The sequence below is a fragment of the Mus pahari genome, chromosome 9 (assembly GCF_900095145.1).
Source record: "Mus pahari chromosome 9, PAHARI_EIJ_v1.1, whole genome shotgun sequence".
NCBI lineage: Eukaryota > Metazoa > Chordata > Mammalia > Rodentia > Muridae > Mus > Mus pahari.
The window spans coordinates 7,834,598-7,860,222 of NC_034598.1; the positions used below are offsets into that span (position 1 = coordinate 7,834,598).

At 46.5% G+C, this 25,625-nt stretch overlaps 1 protein-coding gene across 1 annotated transcript in view; it reads right to left on the minus strand.

Moving 5' to 3' along the window:
* The window catches only part of LOC110326726, a 197,547-nt gene that overhangs the window by 59,916 nt on the left and 112,006 nt on the right, over positions 1-25,625 (minus strand). Inside the window, exons 24-30 of the mRNA XM_029542536.1 lie at positions 20,566-20,717; positions 19,374-19,485; positions 17,894-17,943; positions 17,369-17,545; positions 10,081-10,201; positions 8,476-8,641; positions 2,117-2,255 (exon numbers count right to left, since the gene is read on the minus strand). Of these exons, the coding sequence (XP_029398396.1) occupies positions 2,117-2,255; positions 8,476-8,641; positions 10,081-10,201; positions 17,369-17,545; positions 17,894-17,943; positions 19,374-19,485; positions 20,566-20,717 (917 nt within the window). The remainder of the gene's footprint in view (positions 1-2,116; positions 2,256-8,475; positions 8,642-10,080; positions 10,202-17,368; positions 17,546-17,893; positions 17,944-19,373; positions 19,486-20,565; positions 20,718-25,625) is intronic.

Here is a 25,625-nt window from a genome sequence, read left to right on the forward strand (position 1 = left end):
CATGGAAGATGGACCAAATGAAGACCACATGGAAGATGGACCAAATGAAGACCACCATGTGTGCCACCTGGGTGGCTTCTGATAGGTTACCGCCACCAATGAAACAACCCAATTCAAATAACTGAATTGAAAAACATGAAAGGCAGGTTGACTGGAGTCACCTCTTGGGTGGGTTCACTGATCTCACGGGGTGGGTCAGAGAAGTCATCATTCTGGCAGAGAGACAGAGGGGATGGGGGAGAGAAAGGAAAAGTGCACGTATGGAGAAAGAAACGCAGAGAGCGAGAGAGAAAGAAAAACCAGCATGTCTGTATTATCATTGGCTTTTAAAAATCTTATGTATCTGAGTACACTGTAGCTACCTTCAGACACACCAGAAGAGGGCATCAGGTCACATTAAAGGTGGTTGTGAACGACCATGTGGTTGCTGGGATTTGAACTCAGAACCTCTGGAAGAGCAGTCAGTGCTCTTAACCACTGAGCCATCTCTCTAGCCCATGAAGTAAAGCGCCTCTGGGGAAGCCCAGCCCCTGGGCTGGAGAATTCAGGGTAGAGGGTATTGTATGCCAGCCATATCCTGTAACAGATGGAGACTGAGGGATGCTGGGAGAACCTGAAGGTCAGGTCTGCTTTGGTATGTTAGCCCCTTGTCCCGGGTCTGAAACCCAACAGTTTCTTCTGAGAAGGACAGAAAAGCAGGCAGTAGAACACTCAGTCTGCAGCTCATTCCTGGTCACACTGTGGGGGCAACTGTCGGGAAGCAGAGTGGTTTCCCTAAAACAGAATCAGACAAAACCCTCTACGGCTGGAACCAAACCAAAATGGAAGAAAGAACCTTTAGGCTTTCAGAGTAGAGGTCAATTCAGTGGCCAACTCGGTGACTCTCTAGCAGTCATAGACTTTACAGCTCACAAACTAAACTAAGCTACAGATCCAAAGCTTTTTGTCAATAAAAAGTAAGAAAGTCAGCATGAAGCTTTGCACTCTGCTAAATTTATATTCTAAACCCAAGAACTGTTGGCAGAAACAAGCAAATGCAAAGTAAAAAAATATGTTCATTCAATGTAATTCCCTGAGATATTCTCTATGGATTCTCTGTGGATGCACCATGCTAAAGGTGGGAAACACTTGTAATTCTCTGGTACAGCCCTTTGGGGCCCTTCTTGGCTGAATACTCACACTGGAGATGAATTAGACAAAGTTGGTGAGTTTTGGCAATTTAAGAGTAACAAGCTGGTTGGGGGTGGGGGAGGCTCGTGACTGTAACCTGAGCACTAGAAGGCTGTTCCAAACTCAAGACTGTCCTGTTTACAGAGCAAGTTCCAGGCCAACAAGGGATACAAATTAAGACTTTCTTTCAAAACGAAATAAAAGGATCATCAGAGTTGGACTGATGAATAGGTTGACCGCTCAGGAGGCTAAGATGGGAAGATCCCAGGTTCAAGGCCTGCTCTGGTTACTTAGTTTCAGGATATCCTGGGGTACATAGCAAGATACTAGTGTTTTGTTGCTGATGCCCTTTAATTAAAAGCAACAGGCACCTCCAGAAGCTCTCCCCTCTACACACATGCAAATCCAGGAGTCCTTAGGCTCTTCTTCTTTCTCATATAAAACATTTTCTGGAAACATGAATATTAATCCAAACTCAATCAAAAATCCATTAAAATCCTGACTCATCAGCCAAAAAAAAGTGTGTATGCACCAAATTTGAGGCGATCCTTCCTACAAGACCAAGGTAGAGTTTATTTTAAAATCAACCCCTGTAGCCAGTCCTAGGAGCGTTAGATGTGAGATGAGCAGTGAAAGCTGCCCCTTTGAAAGGTAGAGTGGAAAAGGAGAAATGAACTCTTCAGACTAATGATCTTCAGAAACACAAAAGCTTTAATCCCTATGACGCAAACCGAGGCTGTTTGGAAAATGTCTTGAAAAAACCCTCAGAAACACCCGGGCAGACTTCACACACACAGGCTTTGGTAGCCAGCGTACCGGATCTATCTACAGCCCTATTTTAGGCTGGTTATCTAATCTTGCTAACCGTGGCCTCCCTGAGGGGGGCTCTGCAAGCACCTGCTCAGCGGAATCCAGTTGGCAGGAACAGTCCTTCTCTAACCCTTACCGGAGGAGATGTCTCAGGGCTGCATCGAACTGCAGCAACGTCACCTCCCTGCGGAGGAGGAGGGCCTGGGCCACCTGGCTCGGGTCCTGGGGGTTCTGGAGACTGTCAATCATTTTCTGCAGCTCTTGAAGTTCAGTCCCTAGAAAGCAGGCAACATTCAAGTGAGACTGTGGAATACAGACCGCCAAAGCCAACCCACCAGACTGGCCTTTCACCTCCGGGACCAACCCAAATCAGGCCTCCTTTGTCTGTGGGCGTGCTAATTATGTCTTGCAAGACCAGCAGCTCTGGGAACCAAGGTCTGATTTAGCTTCCCTTCCTTCCTCCCTCTGGGAGATAGGAGCACCCTGACTTTAGCACAGTAAGAACATACTGTTCAAAGTTTGAAATCGGCAAAGCCATGGTCTCAGAGCAGCGGGAGTAAGAAATGGCATGGGATGAGGTCCTCAGAATACCCACTAGGGACTTCAAGTCACTATCCAATAGAACCTACAATCATTTTCATTGTCATGCCGAGAGAAACGGCTTCCCTTTGTCACCAGTGCATGGGCTGAAAGACTTGAGTCATAAAGATACGATGCATAGACATACTTGTACACACATATATGTGTGTACATATCCATATATGAACTTCTAGGCGATTCAAGCCATTTCAGGGATTGAACCTTTGATACAAAAGAAGGATCTGGCCGTGCTTGGTGGCGCATACCTTTAATCCCAGCACTTGGGAGGCAGAGGCAGGCGGATTTCTGAGTTCGAGGCCAGCCTGGTCTACAGAGTGAGTTCCAGGACAGCCAGAGCTATACAGAGAAACCCTGTCTCGAAAAACAAAACAAAACAAACAAACAAACAAACAAAGAAGGATCCACAGATGAAATTGGAAAGAGTAGCTTTCTGGAGCAGCCAGGCTGGGCTGAGGAACCTGGCCTGCACCAGGGAAGGAGTCAGATGAAACCCGGAGAGCTCAGCAAAAAGCAGCAAGCACGCAGGAGCCCGTCAGGGGCCCGTCAGGAGCCCGTGAAGCTGAGGTCAGTGTCCCTCCATGGCAGCCCAAGACAGGCACTGCTCAAGGACATTGATGAGGGTGCTTCCTCTCTTGCTGGCCACTCCAGACCCAAGCAGCCTTCTTCCTACCTGGACAGTGCTGGGCCTCCTCAGCCCTTCACACACCAGGAAACAGAGGACTATGGGAATGAAGCTGTGTGTGTGAGTTTAACCTGAGCTGTTCCAGCCTTGAGAATGGCTGCTGGTACTTGTGACATTTTCATGTGACGTTGGGGAAGATGAGCGATCCAGGTTCCATGTCCCACTGTTATTCTACACAGGACAGATAGATGATCGGGGTTTTTCCAGTCCCAAATAATTGGGTCCAATCAACACATAAATAAATAAATAAATAAATAAACAAATAAATAAATAAATAAGAGTTCTCTAAATGTGATAGCTCCACTGGGCTACCAAGAAGATCCCAATGAAAGGGAATCGGGAACACAAACTGCAGAACTTTTGGGGTGCACGGCAGGAGCAGAGCTGGCCACTGAACGCCATTTTATGGCTTGTGGTTTTGGTCTATAAGCAGCACATCTTTAGGCAGGTGGCAACCAAATGAAAATGTTTACCGTCATCTGTGGTTGCTTGTAAAAGAAAATAAATAAATAAAACCCCACCTACCCTATGAGTAAATCACCATAGAAATGTAAATATACAAGGTATTTGGGCTCAGGTTTTGCAGAAGTGGCTGTAGATAAAGACAGCACCCTTGGAGTGAGTGGCTCACTGTGATTTTCTCCATTTTGGCATGTCCATTGTGCTGCTCTCATTTGCTTGTGATCAAAACACTTGTGTGTTGACAAAAAATCAACTAGAAACAGACAAAGGCCTGAGTTAAAAACTTGAATCCCTGAAGCAGAGCTGCACAGTAAGCAGAGGCCAGGGCTGAACAGGAGTCCCACGGCACACAAGAGTTGACGAACGGGATTGTGCGACGTTAAGAGCCTGCCAGCAAAGGCAGGCATCAGCAGATCAAGCAGCCCACTTCAGACGGGGGTGGGGGGGTGTCTGCAATGCATAAACTGCGACAGCTAAACACTGAGAAACCCCACTGCCGACTCACAGATCAGTGACCGGACCAAACACAGTTCTCAAAAGAAGGAATGGGCAATGTTCTCAAACGGGCAATGCATGTTTTTAAAAATGGTAATCAAAGTCTTTAGCCACCGGGGAAATGCAAGTTCAAAGTACACTGGCAGTCAATCCCACCCTAGTCAGAATTGCTAACAATGAGAAAACAAATAACAACAAATGCTGGTGAGGATATGGGGAAGAAGAGCCCCTGATCACTGCTGGCGGGAGTAAACGGGACCAGACACCGTGCACATCAGTATGAGGTGTCTCAAAACGTTTAAAATAGAATGACCCTATAACCCAGCTGCACGGCTCCTGAGGATATATACAAGGAACCCTGTATCTCACCATTGGCCACCCCTTGCTACCTCATTCCCTAAGGACCAGTTTAAAAGTCACACTGTTCTGCCAATCACATTGTGCCTAATGGCTGCTGCTCTGTACAAAAACTCGCCAAAAGAGCTACCCGGGGTCGCTGCCTCTCCTTCGGGTACAGGATGACCCCAGCATGCTGGAACAATAAATTCCTCTTGCTTTTGCATTAATCCCCAGGTCTGTGTGGCTCACTCTCAGAGAGTCCCTGGTAGCTAAGGCTCGGCAGAGTCTTACAGTCCATACTCAGAAAGACAGATGGTCACATGGTCTCTCGAATATGCAAAGCCTAGATTTTAATATACATACATACTAAAATTTGTAAATGTTAAATGTATATTGTGTGTCCGAGTGTGCATTTTGTGTGTGTATGTGCATATGTGAGCATGGGCATAGACCATCAAACTGGAAAGGGGATCAAGAGAACAGGACAAAGAGGCCTGAAGGACAGGAGACAACTGTCATACACGTGACATCAACATGGAGAGAGCTGCCATGGACAAAGAAACCCATTCTTTCTTAGGACACAATTAGAGTGTCACAAATCAAAACCCAAATAAAGTCAGGTATGGGGGCTAACTTGTGCAACACCACACCCCTGATCCCAGCTCTTGAAAGGCCGAGAGGCAGGGTCCGTGCAAGTGTGGTCATGTGTTGACATGTGGCTTATTGCAGTGCAGTTGTCCTGGTGGGAGTGACCTCTCCCTTGCCTCCTACCGACTTACTATCTACATTGTTTCATCCTTCAGTAGGGACAGGATGTGGGTGGGGAGGAAGTGTCAGTGTGGGCAGGGAAAGCCACCTAGGATTGCTAATGGAGTGGAAGGTGGGCAGAGGACCCATGAAAGCAAAGGAGATCTGCCTATATTCAGGGGGAGGGTTCTGTGTGGGGAGCCCTCCTGCACTTGATATTCACACACTCACAATGGAGTACGAGGACAGGGAGGGAGAGCATAATTATTGTGCTGGGGCTCAAACTGGCCTTTTGATCTTTGGCAATGAAAATTCAGTGTAAATGCCCCCACTCCACCCCCATGCTTCACACCGATCCAAAGGGAAAAGTCCGGAGGTCAGGAAAGGGGAGAATTTGGCAGGGTTCACGGGAGCTCACTTTTTTGTGATGGCTTCTCTTGGTCATAGAGGAGGGCCCATAAGCTCATATCCAGAACTCTACAAAATATTTTAAAGTGTGAAGTCCACAAAAGTCGTCTTATCTACCACCAATAAAGGCCCAGCTCAATTTCATCTTCTACCTTGCATTTCCTGCCTCCTCTGGGATCTGGGCCAGGAGCTGAGCAGCCAGGCAACCTTCTTAGGAGGGTGATTATCTTAGAGGAATTTTTCTCTTTTTCACTTAATTTGCTCTTCATCTATTTTCATGCAAAACTTTGCACATATTCCCTTGAGCACATTTTTTCTTCCCTTCCCTTACAACAATCGAAGTGTGCAGCCTCTAACTGACACCACAGAAAACCTGAGTTCCACAAACTCCGGGGCAGTTCACCAGCTGCAAGGACTCAACTTCCTTCATTTAGAACTCTAGGTCCTCAGTGGTTGCCTCAGCTCCGCTGGCCCCCAGCGCCACAGTAACAGGCTGATGGCCTTGGTGGTTTCTTCTCTCTGTCTCATCAGGGCCCTCCGTGTTTTCTCCACTCATCAGAGTTAGAGTAAGTGGGACTCTTGTCCCAGCTGCTAAAGGACTTCCGGAGCAGGGGTCAACTGGAAATGTGGCCCTGGCTGTCACAGACTCTCGGATCAGGATAGACATTTTTCGTGGTCCATCTTCCTTTCTCCTGACTCTCTGAAACCCAGCAGCCCCCATAAGAACACGCACCTCAGCACGTTCTGTATTAATAGGGACAGTCTGATGTGGCTTTAATCTTGTGATGCAAGTCCTTGGGACTTGCTTCTGTGCAGTTGAGATCATTAGCCTGTGGCAGTACCAACCTTCTTGCCGCGGTGGTACCAACATCAACCTTCTTCCTGTTTCTTCATCTCAGCTAGACATTCAGCATCCTCCTACAACATCACTCAGCCCCTGCCTTGCCTGGGCCCTACATTAGAATATCCAGATCTCTTCTGTGTGCATTAGCACGATGCAAGCCTACTAGCCACCTGCTTCAGGGTTCCTTTCAACTGGAAGGGGAAAGATTCATATCACTCACACTTGGTTTTTAAAATCAGTGAGTCTAAACAGGCCTATCACCTCATTTCTTAGGCTCATCCCCATTTTAAAATTCCTGGCTACCACGTACTTGATTTTAGTTGACCACTATCAACACAGCTAGTGACTTAATTTGTATAAGACGGATCACTAAAAGAAAACACACATCTTCCAATACATCCTGCTTACTTTGTATAAGGGTCGATTGCTGAGGCTGGAGAGACGGCTCAGCAGTTAGGAACGCTTGCTGCTCTTCTGCAGGACCTGAGATCAGTGCCCAGCACCCACGCTGGATAGCTCCTGACTGCCTGCAGTTCCAGCCCCGGAGAATGGGACACCCTCTTCTGGCCTTCATGGGCACCACACACATGTGGCATACACCTCACACCCGCAACACACACACACATACACAATGTGTGGTGTGCGTGAGCGCGTGTGTCCATGCTAGCATGTCCATGTGGTGTGAGTGTATGAGTGTGTATATGTGTGTGCACATGTGTGCATGGGTAAGAGATCATCAGCCCTGGGTATTGTTCTTCAGGTGCCATCGACCTTATTTTTCAGACAGGGTTTCTTATTGCCCCGCCGTTCTCCAATTAGGCTGGACAGCACAGCCGAGGAGCCCCAGATGTACCTGTCTGTGCCACCCAAACATTTGGATCTCAAGCTTTTCTTAATGAGGTCTCAAGTCTGCATGTTCACAGGGCATGCGCTTTACTGTCAGAACTTTCTCTCTGACATCTGTTACATACTATCTTATCAATACTAGACACATCAAGATACCATCTTACAACCTAACATTCCTTCCCTGGGTAGAGTAGGAAGCTGAAACCTCCCCATCTTTATCACAGTTGGGTGTTCTGAGCTATCAGGGCTGTCAGCTCCTTCACAGTGAATGCTCTGGTAGGATCTCATCACGTGGGTTATAAGGAAGCAGGAAACGGAGTGAAAACTAATCCTTAGAGTGGCCTTTAGTATCCTTAAAAAGATTTCGAGCCAGAGGATAGCTCTATGACGCTAATAGGTTTTTCTGCCAACAAAATAAGTAAATTTGAGCTGAATTAAAAATATAAAAAGCAGGTTTATTTGGGATCAGCTCTCCAGTGGGTTCACTAATCTCACAAGGAACCTGAGAAGGCACTGTGCGGGCAGGGAGACAGAGGGAAAAAAAGGCATAATTGGGGAGAGGGGGAGAGAGAGGGGGAGAGAGGGGGAGGGGGAGAGGAGGAAGGAGAGGGAGAGGGGGAGGGAGGAGGGGAGGGAGAAAGGGAGGGAGGGAAGAGGGGAGGGAGGGAGAGAGCACACCTGGCGCAGGCAGGTGATGACAGAAGCAAGTCACTATGTCCCTAAGATCAGACCAATGGAACTGCCTGTATACTAACAGGGTTAGGGTTAGGGGTTCTGAGTCTGAGTCCTAATAGAGACGTCACCCCATTTTATAGATGGTCAAAGAGATGTGGTGCCTCTCATCTAGTGGCAGAGGCAAGGTTCAAACTGGGTCTCTGGCCTTGTGACTCGGTATACTTCCTGGTGAGCCTGTGAATGTGATGATCAGCAGAATGTACACTGGAGGCAGTTTATAACAGGGCTTTTCCTGAGCCCTTCCTATCGCTGTCATAAGACATATACTTCCGGGTTTCCAGTATTAACCACTTCTTAGAACCGCCACTCAACAGGTCTGGTGGTTCTAGTTACTTACCAATGCGCTCGGCTCCTCCCCAGTCCCTCCTCAGAGGGTTTGGACTTAGAGGAAGGTCAAAGCATGCTGGGCAATTGCCAAGTTTGGCAAAACTGAAAGTGTAGGACACAATGTCATGGAGAGAAGCTACGAGCTGCAGAGTCAGTGTCAGGGCTCTAAAAGCCTCCTGTGGATAAAAGCGACACAAGGAACCAGTTTTAGGAACTTCCTAAGAGGCCTACACAGCATGTGAGTGTGACTCGGGAAATACATTACACAGCAGTGTATCTCAGTATTCATGGTCTCAGGATGCTGGGATACCATCATGTGCAGGTGCTCAAGTGCCTTATGTGACATGGGACAGTAGATCTGCTTTACCTACATAGAGTCTCCTGTCAACTTTTAACCACCAGAAGTTACTTATAATATCTATATTTGATCAGTGGTTGACAGAGCGCAGCAACTGTGGTAGAGAGAACTTATCTCGCCTAAGTACACAGTTTCACGGTGAATCCAGGGAAATAAAACAGCAAACCCATTCTTGAACATTGCCCTGATCTTGGCAAAGGCACTGCTGAGGGGGTTAAAGCGCCACGTTTCTGTTTGTTTAAAGTCATCACAGCTGTGGACACATTACAGAATGCTTATTACAGACTCTCAGTGAGTCACAAGGGTCCCAGCAGAGACTCTCGGTTAGGCAGTCCTGTTGTGAGCATCTATAACTGAGACATGGCTGCGTGCAATCTTAAAAAAAAATTCAGAATATTCCCCAAATGCCATATTCAGCATCACAGTTCAGCGAAGGGTTTTAATTCCACACCAATTCTCTCACAGAGAGCAAACCCTTCAAAACTGCAGCTTGTGAGATGTGGTGTCACAAACCTGTTGTCTGACGCTTGGAAGTCATAGGCAGCACGATTGACACAGGTTCAATGCCAACCTGGCCTATATAGTGAACTCCATCAAGTGGAATTCATTGTTGAACTGTGATGCTGAATATGGCATAGAGAGAATATTCAGAATATTCAGAATAGAGAATATTCTGAATTTTCTTTAAGACTATAAACACCCATATCTTGGTTACAGATACTGACTCGGGGCCTACTAGTGTGAGTCCTAAAAATGATCAAAACAAAACGAAACAAAAAACCAAAAATCCCAGTAGGCAGCTGGATACAGTGTTGCATAGTGTAACCCTTTCAGTCCTGGGAAGCTGGATAAGACACACGGTTGCATACTGTAACCCTACCTCCTGGGAAGGGGAACCAGCAGAGGAATCTCACGGGCAAGATCAACCTGGGCTATGTGGGAGACTGTCTCCAAATCGAAAAAAACCCACAGCCCAGTGGCTAGCATCTTTTCAGGGCTAACAAAAGTAGGGTTTTGTTGAAGGGTGGGAGGAAACAGAATGAATGAGGAATATTGAAAGCTCAAATTAGTGTCCATCAATAACCTGGAAAAAAAGTAACCAAAGTATCATGAGCTGTGAAGGGGTCTTGGTGATTAGATATCATAGCAAAAAAAAAAAAAAAAAATCACTCTTCCCGTGTGATTCCAAGCGCCTAAAATGTGGCCAGTTTCCACTTTGGTATATTCACCCCCCCCAAAAAAAATTCCATGACAAACCTCTTCTGGCAGAGATTTGAACAGAAACAGCACCTCAGACGGATGGGGAATAAACCATAAGTTGAGGAAGACTCTTCCATCAGCAGACAGCAAACTTCGAGGCCGAGGCTGAAAACTCCTGCTGTATGAGAGAAAAGGGAAGACCCATAGCACAGACAACATCCCACCAAGCCAGAGGCACGCCCCACCCTGTGTGAAGGGTCACACCAGGCCCAACACCCAAGCCCTGGGAACAGCCTACGGCTCCCAGGTGGCCAGAACGACTTATAAATAACTCATCAGGAAAAAGAGCAGAAGGGCTGATTTTAGCCTGAGCTGTGTGGGAGGGAGGAAGGCGTGGGTAAGGAGGGAGGGAACCTGTGGTAAGGAAGGAAAGAAATAAGATGGTAGTGCTACATATTTTATGACACTTAATGTCTTGACCGTCTATTTTTGTCCCTGTTTCACAGCTGAGGATATTGAGGTTTGAGGAGGGATGTAGGTCCTGCCTGCCAGCTCCTGAGACACAGTTAGCCTTTAAACGCACATCTGCCTCGCTCTAGACTCACCTTAGACATCAGCTCTGTTTTCCTTCCCTGCCCGCCATGTTTCCACTAAATCTAATGATAAGGATGTGATGATATGGATGCAGCAGTCAGCTTTGGGAAAGGAAACTGACATATAATTCCCTTCAGAAGATGCAGACCGTTTGGGGCCCGGGTGGGGCCTGGAAATAGAACAGTAGACTGGACGGTAGAGTCAAACATGTTGGGGCAGGGAAGTAAAGGTGCCCTTTAAAAGAGGAGCTTCGTTAGAATAAAACGGCAGGGGTGGGGGTGGGTAAAGGAGGGGGAAGGGAGGTGCAGCTGGACCACTCCAGGCTGGGGTCTGGTCTTCTGGAGTGTCCATTGTTATTTTAAGAGGCATGCTGGTATTTTAATTGTTTCTTGCCCAAATCCCAGAGCCTAGCCTTCACCTTCTTTTTTTTCTTCTTTCAGATTCCAATACCACATCACTTCTTGACAGTCTCTTTGTTGCAGTCTTATAGACAAATATCTCTGTATTTGTCTGGTTTAAGGATGCACAGAAACCTGGCCTAACAGAATGTCATACCCACCCTTGAAGCCTCATGGGACCCTCCCTAGTGGCTCCCAGAGTAACCGTCTTGAATTTTCCATTAATCAATGCCTTTAGATTTTTTTAAAAAAATATTTATTTTAGTGTATGCATGTGTATGTTTTGCCTGAATGTACGTACACGGACCGTATACATGGTTGACACTCACAGAGGCCAGAGGAGGCCACCCAGGCCCCTGGAACTGGAACATGGATGGTCTTGAGCCACCATGGAGGTGCTAGGAATTGAACTCATGTCCTCAGCAAGAGCAACAAGTGCTTTTAACCAGTAAGCCACCTTTACAGCTCTAATCAATACCTGCGATGGCTCAGCAGGCAAAACTGGTCACTCATGTCTGATGACCTGAGTCCCCTCCTTAGAACCCACAGGAAAAAAATAACACCAGATTCATGGCATGTATCTGTAATCCCAGCACTCCCCCAGTGAGATAACAGATAGACCAGGAGAATTGTCTAGAAGCTGGTGGGCCAGCCAGCCAGCATTCAGTGCGGCAGAAACAAGGGAGATCTGCCTCAGGATGGTAGAAGAAAAGAAGCAACCCAGCAGGTTTTCCTCTGATCTCCACACAAGAGCCCTAGCATGTGCACATCCCTGCACACTCAGTACTGACTTCCACATGACAGCCCTAGCATGTGCACATCCCTGCANAGCATGTGCACATCCCTGCATACTCAGTACTGACTTCCACATGACAGCCCTAGCATGTGCACATCCCTGCATACTCAGTACTGACTTCCACATGAGAGCCCTAGCATGTGCATCCCTGCATACTCAGTAATAATAATAAATTAGAAAATAAAGGCACTGCCCCCATTTACTCACCTGAGCTTGGGACTTCGGGGACATCCTAGGCCCTCTTTCTTCCTTGGTTTTCCCGTTAAATCTGATGCTTAGACCTCCTGATTTCACCTCCTAAACTGTTTAAGAAGCCTCCTAAGTCACAGCACAGGGAACCACATTGACCCTTTTCTGTGGGCTGGAAGACAGATGTGAGTTTCCTGGACCTTGCCCACCCCTCCGTACTGCCGCTGTATCCTCGTACATCCTGGAGACAGGCAGAAGTCCGACAGCCTGCCCCATATGTCTTCGTGACAATTCAGACGTCTCAGCTTCAGCTGCATCTCCTTTCTCTGCCCACCTAGGATCTTAGTCGGCAAGAGGTGCACACAGTCTTCTCTGAGGTCACCTTGCTCCCGTCTTCACCGCCACAATCTTCCGACATTGCATTAGGTACTTTCTTGGGGCTATGATCAAACACCAAAGCCAAGGTATCGTAAGGGAGAGTGCTTATGTTGGTGTCTGGTTCTATAAGTTAAGAGTCCACTATGGCTGGATTTCTGAGTTCGAGGCCAGCCTGGTCTACAAAGTGAGTTCCAGGAGAGCCAGGGCTACACAGAGAAACCCTGTCTCGAAAAAAAAACAAAAAAACAAAACAAAACAAAACAAAAAAAAGAGTCCACCATGGCAAGCAGCAGAAGCTGAGAGCTCGCATCCTCAATCCAATTCACGAAGCAGAGGGAGCCAACAGAAGCCAGGCAGGACGGAGCTGTACAACCTCAAAGCCCATCTCCAGCGACCACGCCTTCCAGCAAAGCTGCCCCACCTACACCTTTACAAACACTGCTACCAACGAAGAGCTGGTCAACCCCGAGTCTACAGGGGGCAGGTCCCATCCAGACACCACCTAATCCCCAGTCTACAGAGGCATGTCCCATCCAGACACCACCTTAACAAGGAACATTTCTTTCTTTTCTTTTAAAAGTTTGTTCAATTTTATTTTCTGTGTATGGGTGTTTTGTCTACATACACGTGTGTGCACCACATGCATGCCTGGCCCTTAGAGGCCAGAAGAGGACAGTGGATCCTCTGGAATGGGAGTTACAGATGGTTGTAAGTTGTCATGTGTGTGCAGGGCCCTCTGAAGAGTGGCTGCTGACCCATCTCTCCAGTTCCAATACTGAGGGAGCATTTCTTGATCGGAATGTTCATTAAACATTTACATTATTTTGCTCCTTATCACAATGTGCTGTTATGATCTGTCTATTTCTCCTCGATGGATGAAGGCCATGACGGTTTCATTGTTCGACAGCAGTTAGCAAGACTGCCAAATATTCATGTTCAGGATGTGCTCTGAGGCAACCAGCAGTGGTTAGGGTCTAGCCTGTGCTTTTCTTACGAAGCCCTGTACCCTACCATGAAGCCACACCCAGCCATCCATTTGCAATGACAGTGACTCTCCTTGTCACACGGTGAGACATCAGCTAACTTTGTCACCGTCAGCCTGCCCCTAAGTGCAGCTGCATGACATCCTGGTCTTCAGACTCTAACCTCCTCTGGAATCAGGAAGGGAACAGAAGCCACAAGGGACTTTATGGAGAGGGCTCCATTAGCTCCTCTCTGACAAGGAGCCGGCTTTGGGAGGGCTCTGTTAAGCTACAACACACTAAAGCCTTTAAATGATTAAGTTGCCTTTTGGAATTTTAAACTAACATAGCTCATGGGGGCTCTTCTGACCACGGCAGACATTGCCAATCAATTACTGTACTCTCATGGACAAAACATCTCAGAGTCCTCAGCAGGAACACTAATAAATTGTTGGAACTGACATTTAAAACCAAGGTTATATTTTTAAACGAAGGTTAGGTTTTTTAAAAAAAGATTTATTTATTTTATGTATATGAGTATACACTGTAGCTGTACAGATGGTTGTGAGCCTTCATGTGGTTGCTGAGAATTGAATTTAGGACCTCTGCTCGCTCTGGCCCAAAGATTTATTATTATAAATAAGTACACTGAAGAAGGTGTCAGATCTCATTACCGGTGGTTGTGAGCCACCATGTGGTTGCTGGGATTTGAACTCAGGACCTTCAGAAGAACAGCCGGTGCTTTTCCCCGCTGAGCCATCTCTCCAGTCCCAAAGGTTATATCTGATCCTCAGCACGCCCAGCCTCTAACCTTAAGACTGAAACAAGGATCCTCCTTCCTTGCCCCTCGATCCTCAGCACCTCCTCTCCTCTCTCTGCTGGTTCCCAGCTAACCTTCCACAGGCAGTCATGGGAATGGCCTCTCTTTGCACACAGTGCTTCCTCAGCAAGCCTGCTTCTTGTGGCCTTGCTCTTGCTACCTAAGCATTGAGAACTATGCATGCTTGGCCTCAGAGAACTGCCTGCCTGGCCTCAGAAGAGGGTGAGGTACAGAGGTGGAAGATAAGGGATTTTCCCAAGCCCTTGTGGTCACATGTCCTCGTGGGTGAAATCCAGAGTCTTTGTCCCAGACTCTGTCTTTCCACTGCACCTGTGTTTGGCTGAATGCCACGTCTTAGGCTGACTTTAAGTATGTTTCTCTGAAAGAATTTCATGAATGGAGATGACTGGTCTCCAGTGGGGGAGTTCCTGGAGGGCAGTGGGACTTTTTAGGGGTAAAACTTATGGGCTTGTTCATAGGTCAGTAGTTAATGTGCTCTTGGAATAGACTATCAGATTCCATTGTGTCTCTGTGTTCCTGACTTTTAAAATTATTTATTTTATTTTATCAGAAGTGAGGTTATGTTGAGATAGTCTTATAGTCCAGGCTAGTGTTAAATTTTCTGTGTAGCCAAGGATGACCTCCTGAATCTCCTGTCTCCAACTCCCAAGTGTGTCACCATGCACAGCTATGTTTTTCTGATGTCTGACACGATTTCTCCTTCAGACACTCAGTTCCAATGTGATGGGACTCTCTAAGAAAGGATCCTTTCCTTAATATATAAACTTAAGCTGCTCCCGAAGCTACTGTCCTGTGTCTCACGGGTCACAGAATCAGTCCTCGGAGTTAAAGTCTTATAAAGCACTTTCCCCAAACTTCATATAAGAGAGAACTTCCTCTACATTCCTACAAATGAAGAGTATCAAAAGAGACACATCAGGGGCTGGAGTGTGATTCATTGGCTATGAGAGCTTACCGCTCTTGCCTGCCTGGCTTTGGGTCCTAGCATCCACATGGTGGCTCATAACCACCAGGTCCTCCAGTTCCAGGAGAATCAAATGCCCTCCTCTCATCTCTGTGGTTGCTTGTGCTTAAGAGGTGCACTTACATGCAGGCAGGCACAGATGCACACACATAACATAAATCATATTTTAAAAGTAGGACACTAATATTAGAGGGCACAGGAAGCAGGGGGCAGGGCTGTGGGAAGCAACATATGTGTGTGTCACTGCTCCGGGTGGGCCTCACTTTGATCACACCTTTCTGGTCTGAGCCTCTGTCCTGAAATCATCGCACATAACTGAACAGTCTTCTCAGGAGCCCAAGCTCTCCACCTAGCTAAGCTGGCTTCAGGAGGCATCTGGGCTACTTTTCCTGTCAACCTAAGACAACACTATACAGAACTAGCACACAGATTCCTTCCCCTCCCATTCTTGCCTCCTCATTGGTTACTGCAAATTAAACACATCAGAAACAAAACATGCTCCAGAGAACAGTTCATCCTACACAAAAATGTAGTGAATTCATGATTAAGTTTTCAGATAGAATTTCTAAAGGCTGATGGCAAACGTGGAACGGCCAAAGTGCCTAGAGCGTCTTAAGCCGAGGAGACTGAAGGGGTCTTAAAGGATTGGCGGATTGGCTTGGGACACTTCTCATGAAAGATGAGTGCCTTGTAACCTCCCTGGCCTGCAGGTGTCCAGCAAAGCCTTCCACAGGAGAACCTACAGGGAGCACCTTGTAAACACCAAGGCAAGATGGACCCCGTCAGTCAGTCAGTGGGGGGATGAAGAAACTTCACCTCCATTCACCCTCTGACCTTCACTGGCTATTCCATTTTTGTTGAATTTGTTTGTTTGTGTGAAGTCTACTTTCCTGTGACTTGTTTGTTTGCAGGCCTCTCGGAGGCACTGAGGTGGAGCTAAAGCTCTCCTCCTCTGTACTGTCAAAGACCTGAAGGAACCATCTATCACCTCTCTCTGAAGCTGGCTGATTGCTGAGCTTCCCTCCAGAGCCAGTGAATTGTTGGCCTTTGTTCCTAATGTGTGGTACAAAATGCCTGGGGCTAAGCAACCCCTGAATGAATGATGGCTGATGTACATGAATGAATGAATGAATGAATGAACGAATAATGCACAGTCTGAAGCAGGCCATCTTCCAATGCCTTTTGTCTGTATCATTAGTGATCATATTATAAATATTACTGCCATGCAAACTCCAAACTCCATACAATACAGGAAGCAAGTAAGCTTCCTGGAAACTGTGTGACCTGTAACACACGCTCCCTGTTTTCCATGGTCAAGGCACTGTGGTTAGTGACTGCACTGGTATGTTAACTCCCCATCCAGGCCGGTGAGCCTAGGGGAGGCTGGGTTAAGAACATTTGGAAATCTACACGTGTGATGAGGAAGTATGAAGATGGTTCTTGTCTTTTCAGCCTATCTGGGTGCCCTACCAGAGGAAATCAGACAGCAGGTTTACTCATGGCACTGGTTAATTATTATTTTCTTCTGAATATTTCTTCTCTACTGAGTGGACTACTGGAAGCTAGAAGACAGCTAAAAACCAAGCACCCTTGTTTGGTTACTTATTTTAGATGTTAGTTTGTACAAAGGCCTATGCCTGATGAGACACTGGCCTTCCCAGGAGAAAACAAAACCTCATTGAAGGAAAACTCAGCCACCCATCCCATACACAAAGGCCTCCTTCACTGACAAAGACATTCTTATTCTTGGAGCACTGATGTTTGCTTTTGACCTTCTGAGCCAGAAAGTCAGTCCAGGGCAAGAAAGCCAGGAGGTCAGCTTCTGCTACTATAACAAACACCTAAAAAAGAACCTAGTTACAATGAGAATGTTTGTTGTGCTTCAATGTTTTGAAGTTTCAGAGATAATTGTTTGGCCTGGAGGTTTTAGGTGAGGCCTGGTGTCATGGCTATAGCACCCAGCAGGACAGCTCACCTTGTGGCTGAGAAATAAGGGGGGGGGGAGAGGGGAAGAGTGGATTGCAATGAAGAAGAAACCAGCACCCCCACATCCCCCTCCATGACCTAAAAGCCTCCCCCTAGAGCCCACCTCTGAGAGGCTCCACAACTTCCTAACAGTGTGCATCCCTGCCTAGCACCTCCAAGAGGTGCTGTACTTAACGCACCTCTCTGGGGGACAGCAGGCCTACGTGGTGGAATAACAAGGGTCAGAGGCTTACGTACCTGGAGTCTGCCTTGAATTCCCCACTGGAGTCCTTCAATCCCTTCTTTTCATTTGCCTGTCCCACCATGAAGAAGGTATCGCGGATGGTAGGAAAGTCATCTAGCAGAACTCTCAGGCTATTGCAGTAGGCCATGATCTGACCCCGAAGGGAATAATGAGACATGCGGCGGTTCAACCTGAAGGTTAGAAGAAGAGATGGTAGCCTGAAGAAATCCTCTGGCTTTCAGAGAGGGTCCAGCATCTGCTTCCCTGGGGGGCTTCTCAGGAGAACAGAACACTCTTGCTGAGAAAGCACTGCCACCTGGATAAGATTGGCACTGCCTGGAGGCAGAAGCACAGGACTCCTGTCCCTACTTCTGCCGCTCGCCTGCATGGGAGTTTCCCATGCTTCTCTCCCTCCAACGGGGCTGTGGATTATTTGCATACAAACCACCAGACTCCTGGTATGGGGTTCTAGGTGACACTGCTGTTGGCAAGTAAGTCTACCCAGCCAGGGAGACCAGTGTCACACAGACGCTACTCACTTTTGGCAATATTCAATGATTAGTTCCTTCTTCACTTCTTCAACACCATCCTGTTAATAAAAGAGAAAAATAGACCTACAGCAAGCCAGCTTTCAAATGAATGTATGGTCAAGTTCAAGTAGGGAGCCGCTATGAAGCTGAGATGCTCCTTCTGAGGGCAGATGTGTCGGGAGACTCCTGGGTGGATCTCTTCTACTCGCTCCTATCTTGCTGAGCACTCCAAAAACACCAGGCCCTGCTCAGTTTCCATCTGAGCCATTCTCAGGGTTGTGTTTGCTGACAGCAACCCTCGGGGATGAGGTGGAGCCTCTTTCTCTCTAGGGAAAGGGGCAGCTTTGCTATTAAAGAGGTGCCCCACCCAGTTTTGCAGTTTCTGACTGTGGGTCCCACAGGGTGCTTGGTAGCTAGCTCTTCCGCACTGTCTCTGTGGGACTTGGGAAGCAAGGGGAACTGACCAAAACATGGCATTTATGCTGTCTGCTCTGCCCAGAGGAATAAGTTGTCTCTGACCTCAGGCATCCCCGGAATGGATACACTGGATACATAGAATGGATGCATCCATGGAATAGATACAAACATTGGCAGCCATGGAATGGTAAGGGACTGACTTGTTAACTTGCCATAGGCTAAAATCCCAGCAGACAAACCTAATGGAATGTAGCCTGACTTCTTTCTGGTCTAGTAGTTGTTGGTAATCCTGGAGACCTGTTAGGGGCTATACATTCCACAGAGTCACTGTTTTTTGAGAATTGCTTATTTGAGGGGGAATTGTTTTCATTATTAGGCATCAGTAAACAAGGTGTCTGACTGCTCTTACTGCCTACGTTAGTCTTTCCTTTCCCGTCATAGGGAGGGACAAAGGAAAACTAACCCTTCCACCTCCTTCCAGAGAGTTGGGCATTACCAACACGAAATGGATAATGAGACACCGCTGACAACATTGGGAATGAATCTCAAATGATTAAAGGTTTGAGTTTCATACTGTTTTCCAAATGATTTGACTAATATTAAAACAACAACAACAACAAAACCTCAAATAGGACACAACAGTGGCTTCTGATAAACAAAGCTAACAGGTGACCATCTGCCTGCCTTGCCCAAGCCACCCACTGCTCAAAAGTAGCAAGCCTCCTGGCACAGGTACGCAGAGGAGTCCGTTTAGAAAGTGACAAGACAAAACAAAAACCAACCGACCTAACAAACCAAACCAAACCAAACATGGCTTCCGAAAAACATGCATTCCTTAAACACAGCTGTAGTTTCTGAAGAAACTACAAATCTATAGATTCTGTCCTGCTGGGGTTCCATTTCCAGCTCTGTGCAGTATGTTTTCAATCACTCTATCTGAATGATTTAAAGCAACAGATGCCAAATTCAGACTGTTTGTTTGCATATATACTAGACACACACACACACACACACACACACACACATACACATAAAGGAGAGCTTCAGGAAGCCTTTTCCCTTTCACACTCACAGGGCTCTTTATCTGATCCATCATTGTCTGCTTCCTGTGCAGGAATGTGTTCAGCGTCAGGTCCCGCAGACCCGCCTTTTCTAGTTGAATGGACACAAAGGCCTCTGGAGCCCTGACAAACGAAAGCAGAGAGCTGAGCCGCGGCCATGCAGGCAGGACCAGCCGCTCTTCATAACTCGGGCTGAGTGCTGTGGCTGAGGTCAGGCTGATCTGTCTCCACAGTGACCACTTTCTTAAGAGCATTTGGTGACTCACCTGCCACTGTACTCCTTTCAAGGTCCCATTGTATCTAAAGCCTGTGTTAGCAGTCCCTCCTAAGACGTCAAAGCCTGGGGCAATGTGACCTCTGCCTTAGTCAGAGATACCTGAACTGCAGGGTGCTTTCAACTAGACACTGTTCTTAAATCTTCCATCTGCACTGGAAATGCGGTCTGAAGATTCTTGGCTTCCGACCACGTGTCCCATTAGCAGTATCTCGAATAGAAGTTTTTTGTCTGCTGTCATTTCCCATTCCATATCTACCAAATTAATTAATACCCTTGTCTCTCAACAAAATAATAATTATGACCAGATATGGTCATAACTATTAGAGACTATGTCTCTGTCTTTCTCCATCATGTGGAAAGAGATCAAGGCACAGTAGTGCACCCTTGGCGGATACCATGAATCTCAGAGAACTTGCCTTCCCATTATTCTGGTCAACAGCAAAATCAGTCTTACGCGGTTACAGAAAATCTAGAGTGGCCCATTGACCTCCCAGCTTGGGAAGGAGAGCATGACAAAAATCTACAGAGAAAGAAGCAGTAAGTGAAGAGAAGAAAGGCACTGAAGAGAAAGAGACAGGAAGGAGGACCACAATGAGAATGTGCTGACCTCATCAGAGGTCATAGCTGAAGGAGTGTGTGTGCATAGAGTTTCTCCATATGAGATCTTAAATGATAAAATAGAACACACACTTTATTTATTTATTTATTTATTTATTTATTTATTTATTTATTTATTTTGGTTTTTCGAGACAGGGTTTCTCTGTGTAGCCCTGGCTGTCCTGGAACTCACTNTGTAGACCAGGCTGGCCTCGAACTCAGAAATCCTCCTGCCTCTGCCTCCCAAGTGCTGGGATTAAAGGCGTGTGCCACCACGCCCGGCTCTCTATTTTTGATTGGCTCAAATCTCTTCCCACTAGACACAGTACCTTTTAGAAGTCTTAAATCCTGACGAATGAGTAAAGGTGTCTGAGGCTTTCCAAGTTGGGGCTAACAGCAAATGCTCTTTGCCATTCGTAGTTCTGGAATCCCTTCTGCTTGGACTCATTCCACCAGGACGTCTCGGGTCTGAACTTGTTTCCTAAACCATTTGAAACCAACATGAGTTCAGTGTGTTGGATATATACACCCTGTATATATCCACAGCGGACCCCACGCATATGTGATAGGAGGAGGAGACTGGAGAGAAGTGATAGAAAGGGAGAAGAGGAGGGGATGGGGAATGGGAAGAGAGACAACACTTTGCACACAGTAGGGGTAAGGTGCAAAGTAGGGCTATTTCCTGAATAGTTCCAGTTATGTAAAGTGCTCTGAGAAACAGTCGCCATCCTACAAAGTAGTTGATTGGAATTCACTGTGTGCACCGGCTTCTAAAGAACTGGTCATGGACTGCACAGATCTGGAAGATGGGTTGCATGCTCTGTTAATGGATTGCAAAGATCTGGAAAATTCACTCAAGAACAGCCAAGCCTATCTGGGTTATTATGTATGTCTTCTTTGGCAATGTAGTGATAAAGAAGGGACAGTGGGGTGAGGGCGGGCCAGGGAAGGAAATGCAAAGTCAGTATCTTCTACTGTTCCAGCAAGGCTGGTGGAGGAGATGGTGGATACACGGCTCTGATGTTTCATCAACGACTAACTGAAAGAGAAAGGCTAAGTCTTCAAAGGAAAAGCCATCCTTCCACGACACAACCAAGGACGTGGCAGATTAAAATCACGTAAGGCGGATGAGGCCAAAAGGAAGAAAACCTCAGAAATGGAAAAAAACCTTAAAGTTCCCAACCTCACCCCCACCTCTCATCCTTGGTTGTATCGTCCTTCTCGTATGCATCCTAGACCGCAAACGTCAGGACAGGGTCATCTTACCAGGCCATCCGATGCTGAGAGGGATAACAACAAAGGTTCTGAGTTCAAGCTTCACCTTTGGGTCGTATTTGTTTTCCCTTATCTTCTAGAACCTGTTTCCTGGCCAGCTTAGGAGGGTGGGGAGACACTCTTGGCCTGTGTGTCGCCATTATCCGACTTCCTGCCAGCTGGGAGCTGACTCTGCCGAGTCGGCATTCACTGATTCCTCATCTGCAATGGCAGCTGTGACCGTGCCCACCTTCACCCTATGCCCAGATACTTCCTTCTTTATGCCCTTCCTGCAACGGTGTCCACATCTCTTTCTAACCCTTCATCCTACTATATTTTTAAGTTTCAAGCTTAATTCTAATCTACTTTTCTGTTGGGGGTGGTTTTTTGAGGCAGAGTCTCATTCAGTCCACATCTTTTAAACTCCAACCCAGTGAGTGAAAGTCCCGAGTCAGCAGGGAAACTGAGCATCAAACATCTTCATTTTAATCTGCCCCATCTGCTTTACCCCTCTTCATTCAGAGCTATAGAATTCAGCTCTCCATTTTACAATAGTAACTTTCTGTACTAAACATTTTTAAAGTATCGGCTAGGTAAGTCCTGACGTGTATACAGCATGCTCTCCAGTAAGAAACCATCGCCACTGTGCTAAAGTACAGCGCCCACACCCATTCTTTTCTCCCTGCGCTCCATCCTCAACACTCCTTGGTTTGGGCAGTTACAGGCTAGGACGGATCACCTAGAGTTTACACAGATTCGTGCAGAATCTGGTCCTTTTATGTCGCATCGTCTGTATTGCTGTGGGTGTCAGTCGTTTGTTTATTTGTACTATTATGTAGTATTCCATTGTATGGCTACACCAGCGCGTGTTTATGTGTTCACCTACTGGAGGACTCTTGGATTTCTTTCCACCTCTTGATCGTCACAAAAATAACTTCTATGGACATTCCCAGGCACACATTTTTGTAAGGCTATGTGCTTTCATTTCTCTTGATTAAACACCTAGATGTTGAATGCTCAGTTCATATGGTAGGCACATGCTTAACCTCTTAAGAAAGAGCTGAATCATTTCCCAGGTGGTTGCGCCATTTTACAGTCCAGTCAGCAGTATACAAAGGTTCCGGGCCTCCCTTGCCAGCACAGGAGGAGGTCAGCCTTTTACAGTTTAACCGTTCTAAGTTCTTTTTCTCTACTGATTACTGGCACTGAACATCTCCTCACCCCGCCTTTGCCAGGCTGTGCTGTTAGGGCTCACTGACTCCTTTCCTGCAGCGGCTGTGCGCTTCTGTTTTATCTCTTCATTTTCTTCCTCACTCCATCCCTTGATTTTGCTATCAGACCCTTTCCTGTCCACAGTTGTAAAAGATTCATAAATCCGTCCGTACATGTATCTTATGAAGAAGCAATCATAAAATTCACTTTAGTGGAATTAAAGAGGGCTGGATGTTTTCTAGAAGATGTAACGTGACGGGGCCAGACAGTGCCGAGGGTCCTTCATCCTGTATTCTTCCCGAGGCCATGTCAGGTTTAACCAGATTTTGATCTCCTTGACAGAGGACCCTATGGGAAGTTACCCAACTCCATTCTAGGGGGTCAAGGTGCCTCAGAGAGCTTACCTTAGTGTCTGTTAAACTGCTTCCTGTGCAGACCCCCTCCTACAGCTGATAAGGGAGATAACAGATATTTCTGCCTTATAAAAGTGTTTTTTTTTTTCCTTTAAAAGGCCCTTGGTCTAATTCAGTGCTTCTTACCCTTCCTAATACTGTGACCCTTTAATATATTTCCTCATGTTGTGGTGACCCCCAACTGTAAAAGTATTTCATTGCTACTTCATAACTATAATTTTGGCACTGTTATGAATCATAATGTAAATATCTGATATGTAATATATCTGCTATATGACCCCTGTGAAATGGTCACTTGACCCCCTCAAAGGGGTCACAATGCACAGGCAGAGAGCCACTAGTCTAAATGCATGGAGCTACACTTGGGTCCCCTAACACCTGAGTGAAGTCCTAGCCGGAATGAAGACTCTCAATTGGTCATCAAGTCTAAGTAGGCATCTCTAGTGGGCTCCCTGTGACAATAACTGAGCTCCCTGTGACAATAACTGAGCTGAATCTCGGAGGGTGAGTAGCATCCTTCAGGGAAAAAGTGTGTGGAGCAGTGGGCTGTGTGGGATAGAAAATATCTAGGACTCTTAAAATGCATGAGAGAGAGTTTGGGCCAGAGATCTTGTATAAACTGATGAGGATACTGGGCCTTGTGCTTTGGGCTACAAAAAGCTGCTCCAGGTTTTTAACCACCGAGGCATGGTTTCTCTGTGCGTTGTATGTGGATGTTCTCAGCAGTATTCTTCCCAATAGCCAAAAAATCAAGGCAACTCATGGACAAGTCGATAAACAAAATGGAGTCTATCCACACGACAGAATATTATGCATTAATAAAAAGGAATGAGGTACAATAGATGGTGCAACACAGATGGACTTGGAAAACATCACGCTAAGTGAAAAAACAAAACACAAAAGGCCGTATGATCACATTCATACGAACAGTGGAGACACAGTAAGTCCAGACACAGAGAGTAGCTCAGTGGTTACCAGGGACCAAGGGGAGGGGACGAGGGAGTGACCCCTGAGGTACAGAGTTTCTTTGGAAAGTGACACAAATATTTCTAAAATAGGAACTGTCAATGGTTGCATGGCCCTAGGAATAGACTAAAAAAGATTGAATCAGACACTTTTGAAATTTTAATTTTTATTTGTATGTATATGTGCCTGCCTGTGCCTGTTGTGTCTGTCCATGTGTGTGTAGGCATTCAAAGAGGCCATGTGTGTGGGGAGCATCTGAGGACACCATGAGTGTGTGTGTGCCTCTGTGTGTGTGTGTGTGTGTAGGCCATGTGTTGGGGGGAACATCTGAGGAGGCCATAAGTATGTTTGTATGTGTGCATGTGCACAAATGTGTGTATCTGAGGAGGTCATGTGGGGGGAGGAGTATCTGGGGAGGCTACCATGTATGTGTGTGTGATATTGGAGGAGGTTATATATATATATATATATGTATGGGGGGGCATATCCAAGGGGACCATGTGTGTGCAGGGAGGGGGTGTATGGCAGGATGTCTGAGGAGACCACGTGTGTGAGAGGGCCTGAGGAGGCCCAAGGAGGAGTCAGAGCCCTTAGCACTGAAGCTATAGGCAGTTGAGAACAAAGACATGTGGTTCTGGGAACCCACATCCTCCGGAAGAGCAACAAGTACTCTACTGCCGGGCCATCTGTCTATCACCTGAATTCAACACTTTACAGGAATAATTTTATGTTCTGTGACTTATATCTCTACAACAGAAAGGCAAAAGACAAAAAATTGTGAGGGAAAGGGGAATATATCCAGTGTGGTAGTTTTGTAGCAATACGAATCAAGGGCCAGCAAGATGGCCCAGTGGGTAAAGACTTTTGCCATCAGGCCTGATGACCTGAGTCCCATCTGCAGTGGGAAGAGAGCGCTGACTCCTACAGATGGTCTCTGATCTCTACACATGAGGTGTGGCATGGTCACTGCGCTGCCTGCCACCCCAGCTACAATGTAAATGTGTGCGTGTGTGTGTGTGTGTGTGTGTGTGTGTGTGTGTGTGTATCAAATGTCTCTCCTTACATTTCAAAAAAAGAGTTCTAGGCAGGATAAACAAAACAATGGATTTTTTTAAAATCTACAAATGGGAAGGTTTAAAAACTGGGGTATTTTGTCCTAGATGAGTTTAGCCAGTTTATATTCAGAGTAATATGCAAAGCACATCACCACTCATGTAAGGGAACAAGGAAGTGGGATATTTAATACACGTATGTTTGCATTGTCTGGGGTTCTTGAGTCAAAACTCCCAAGGCCTTGTTATTGCCTAAGTGGCTAGAATAACCCTGAGGAACTTAAGCCTCAATAGCAGGCCTTGCCCTCCCACCCTGGCCTCCCAGGGGCCTTTCTCATGCCCAGTTTCTCCCAGAGGTGGGCCTTGGAAACTGGAATTTCTTTCTGCAGAGGTCAAAGAAACCCTAATCTTAAATATATTGATCTCCCTTCCTTTCTTCTTTCCTTCCTTCCTTCCTTCCTTCCTTCCTTCCTTCCTTCCTTCCTTCCTTCC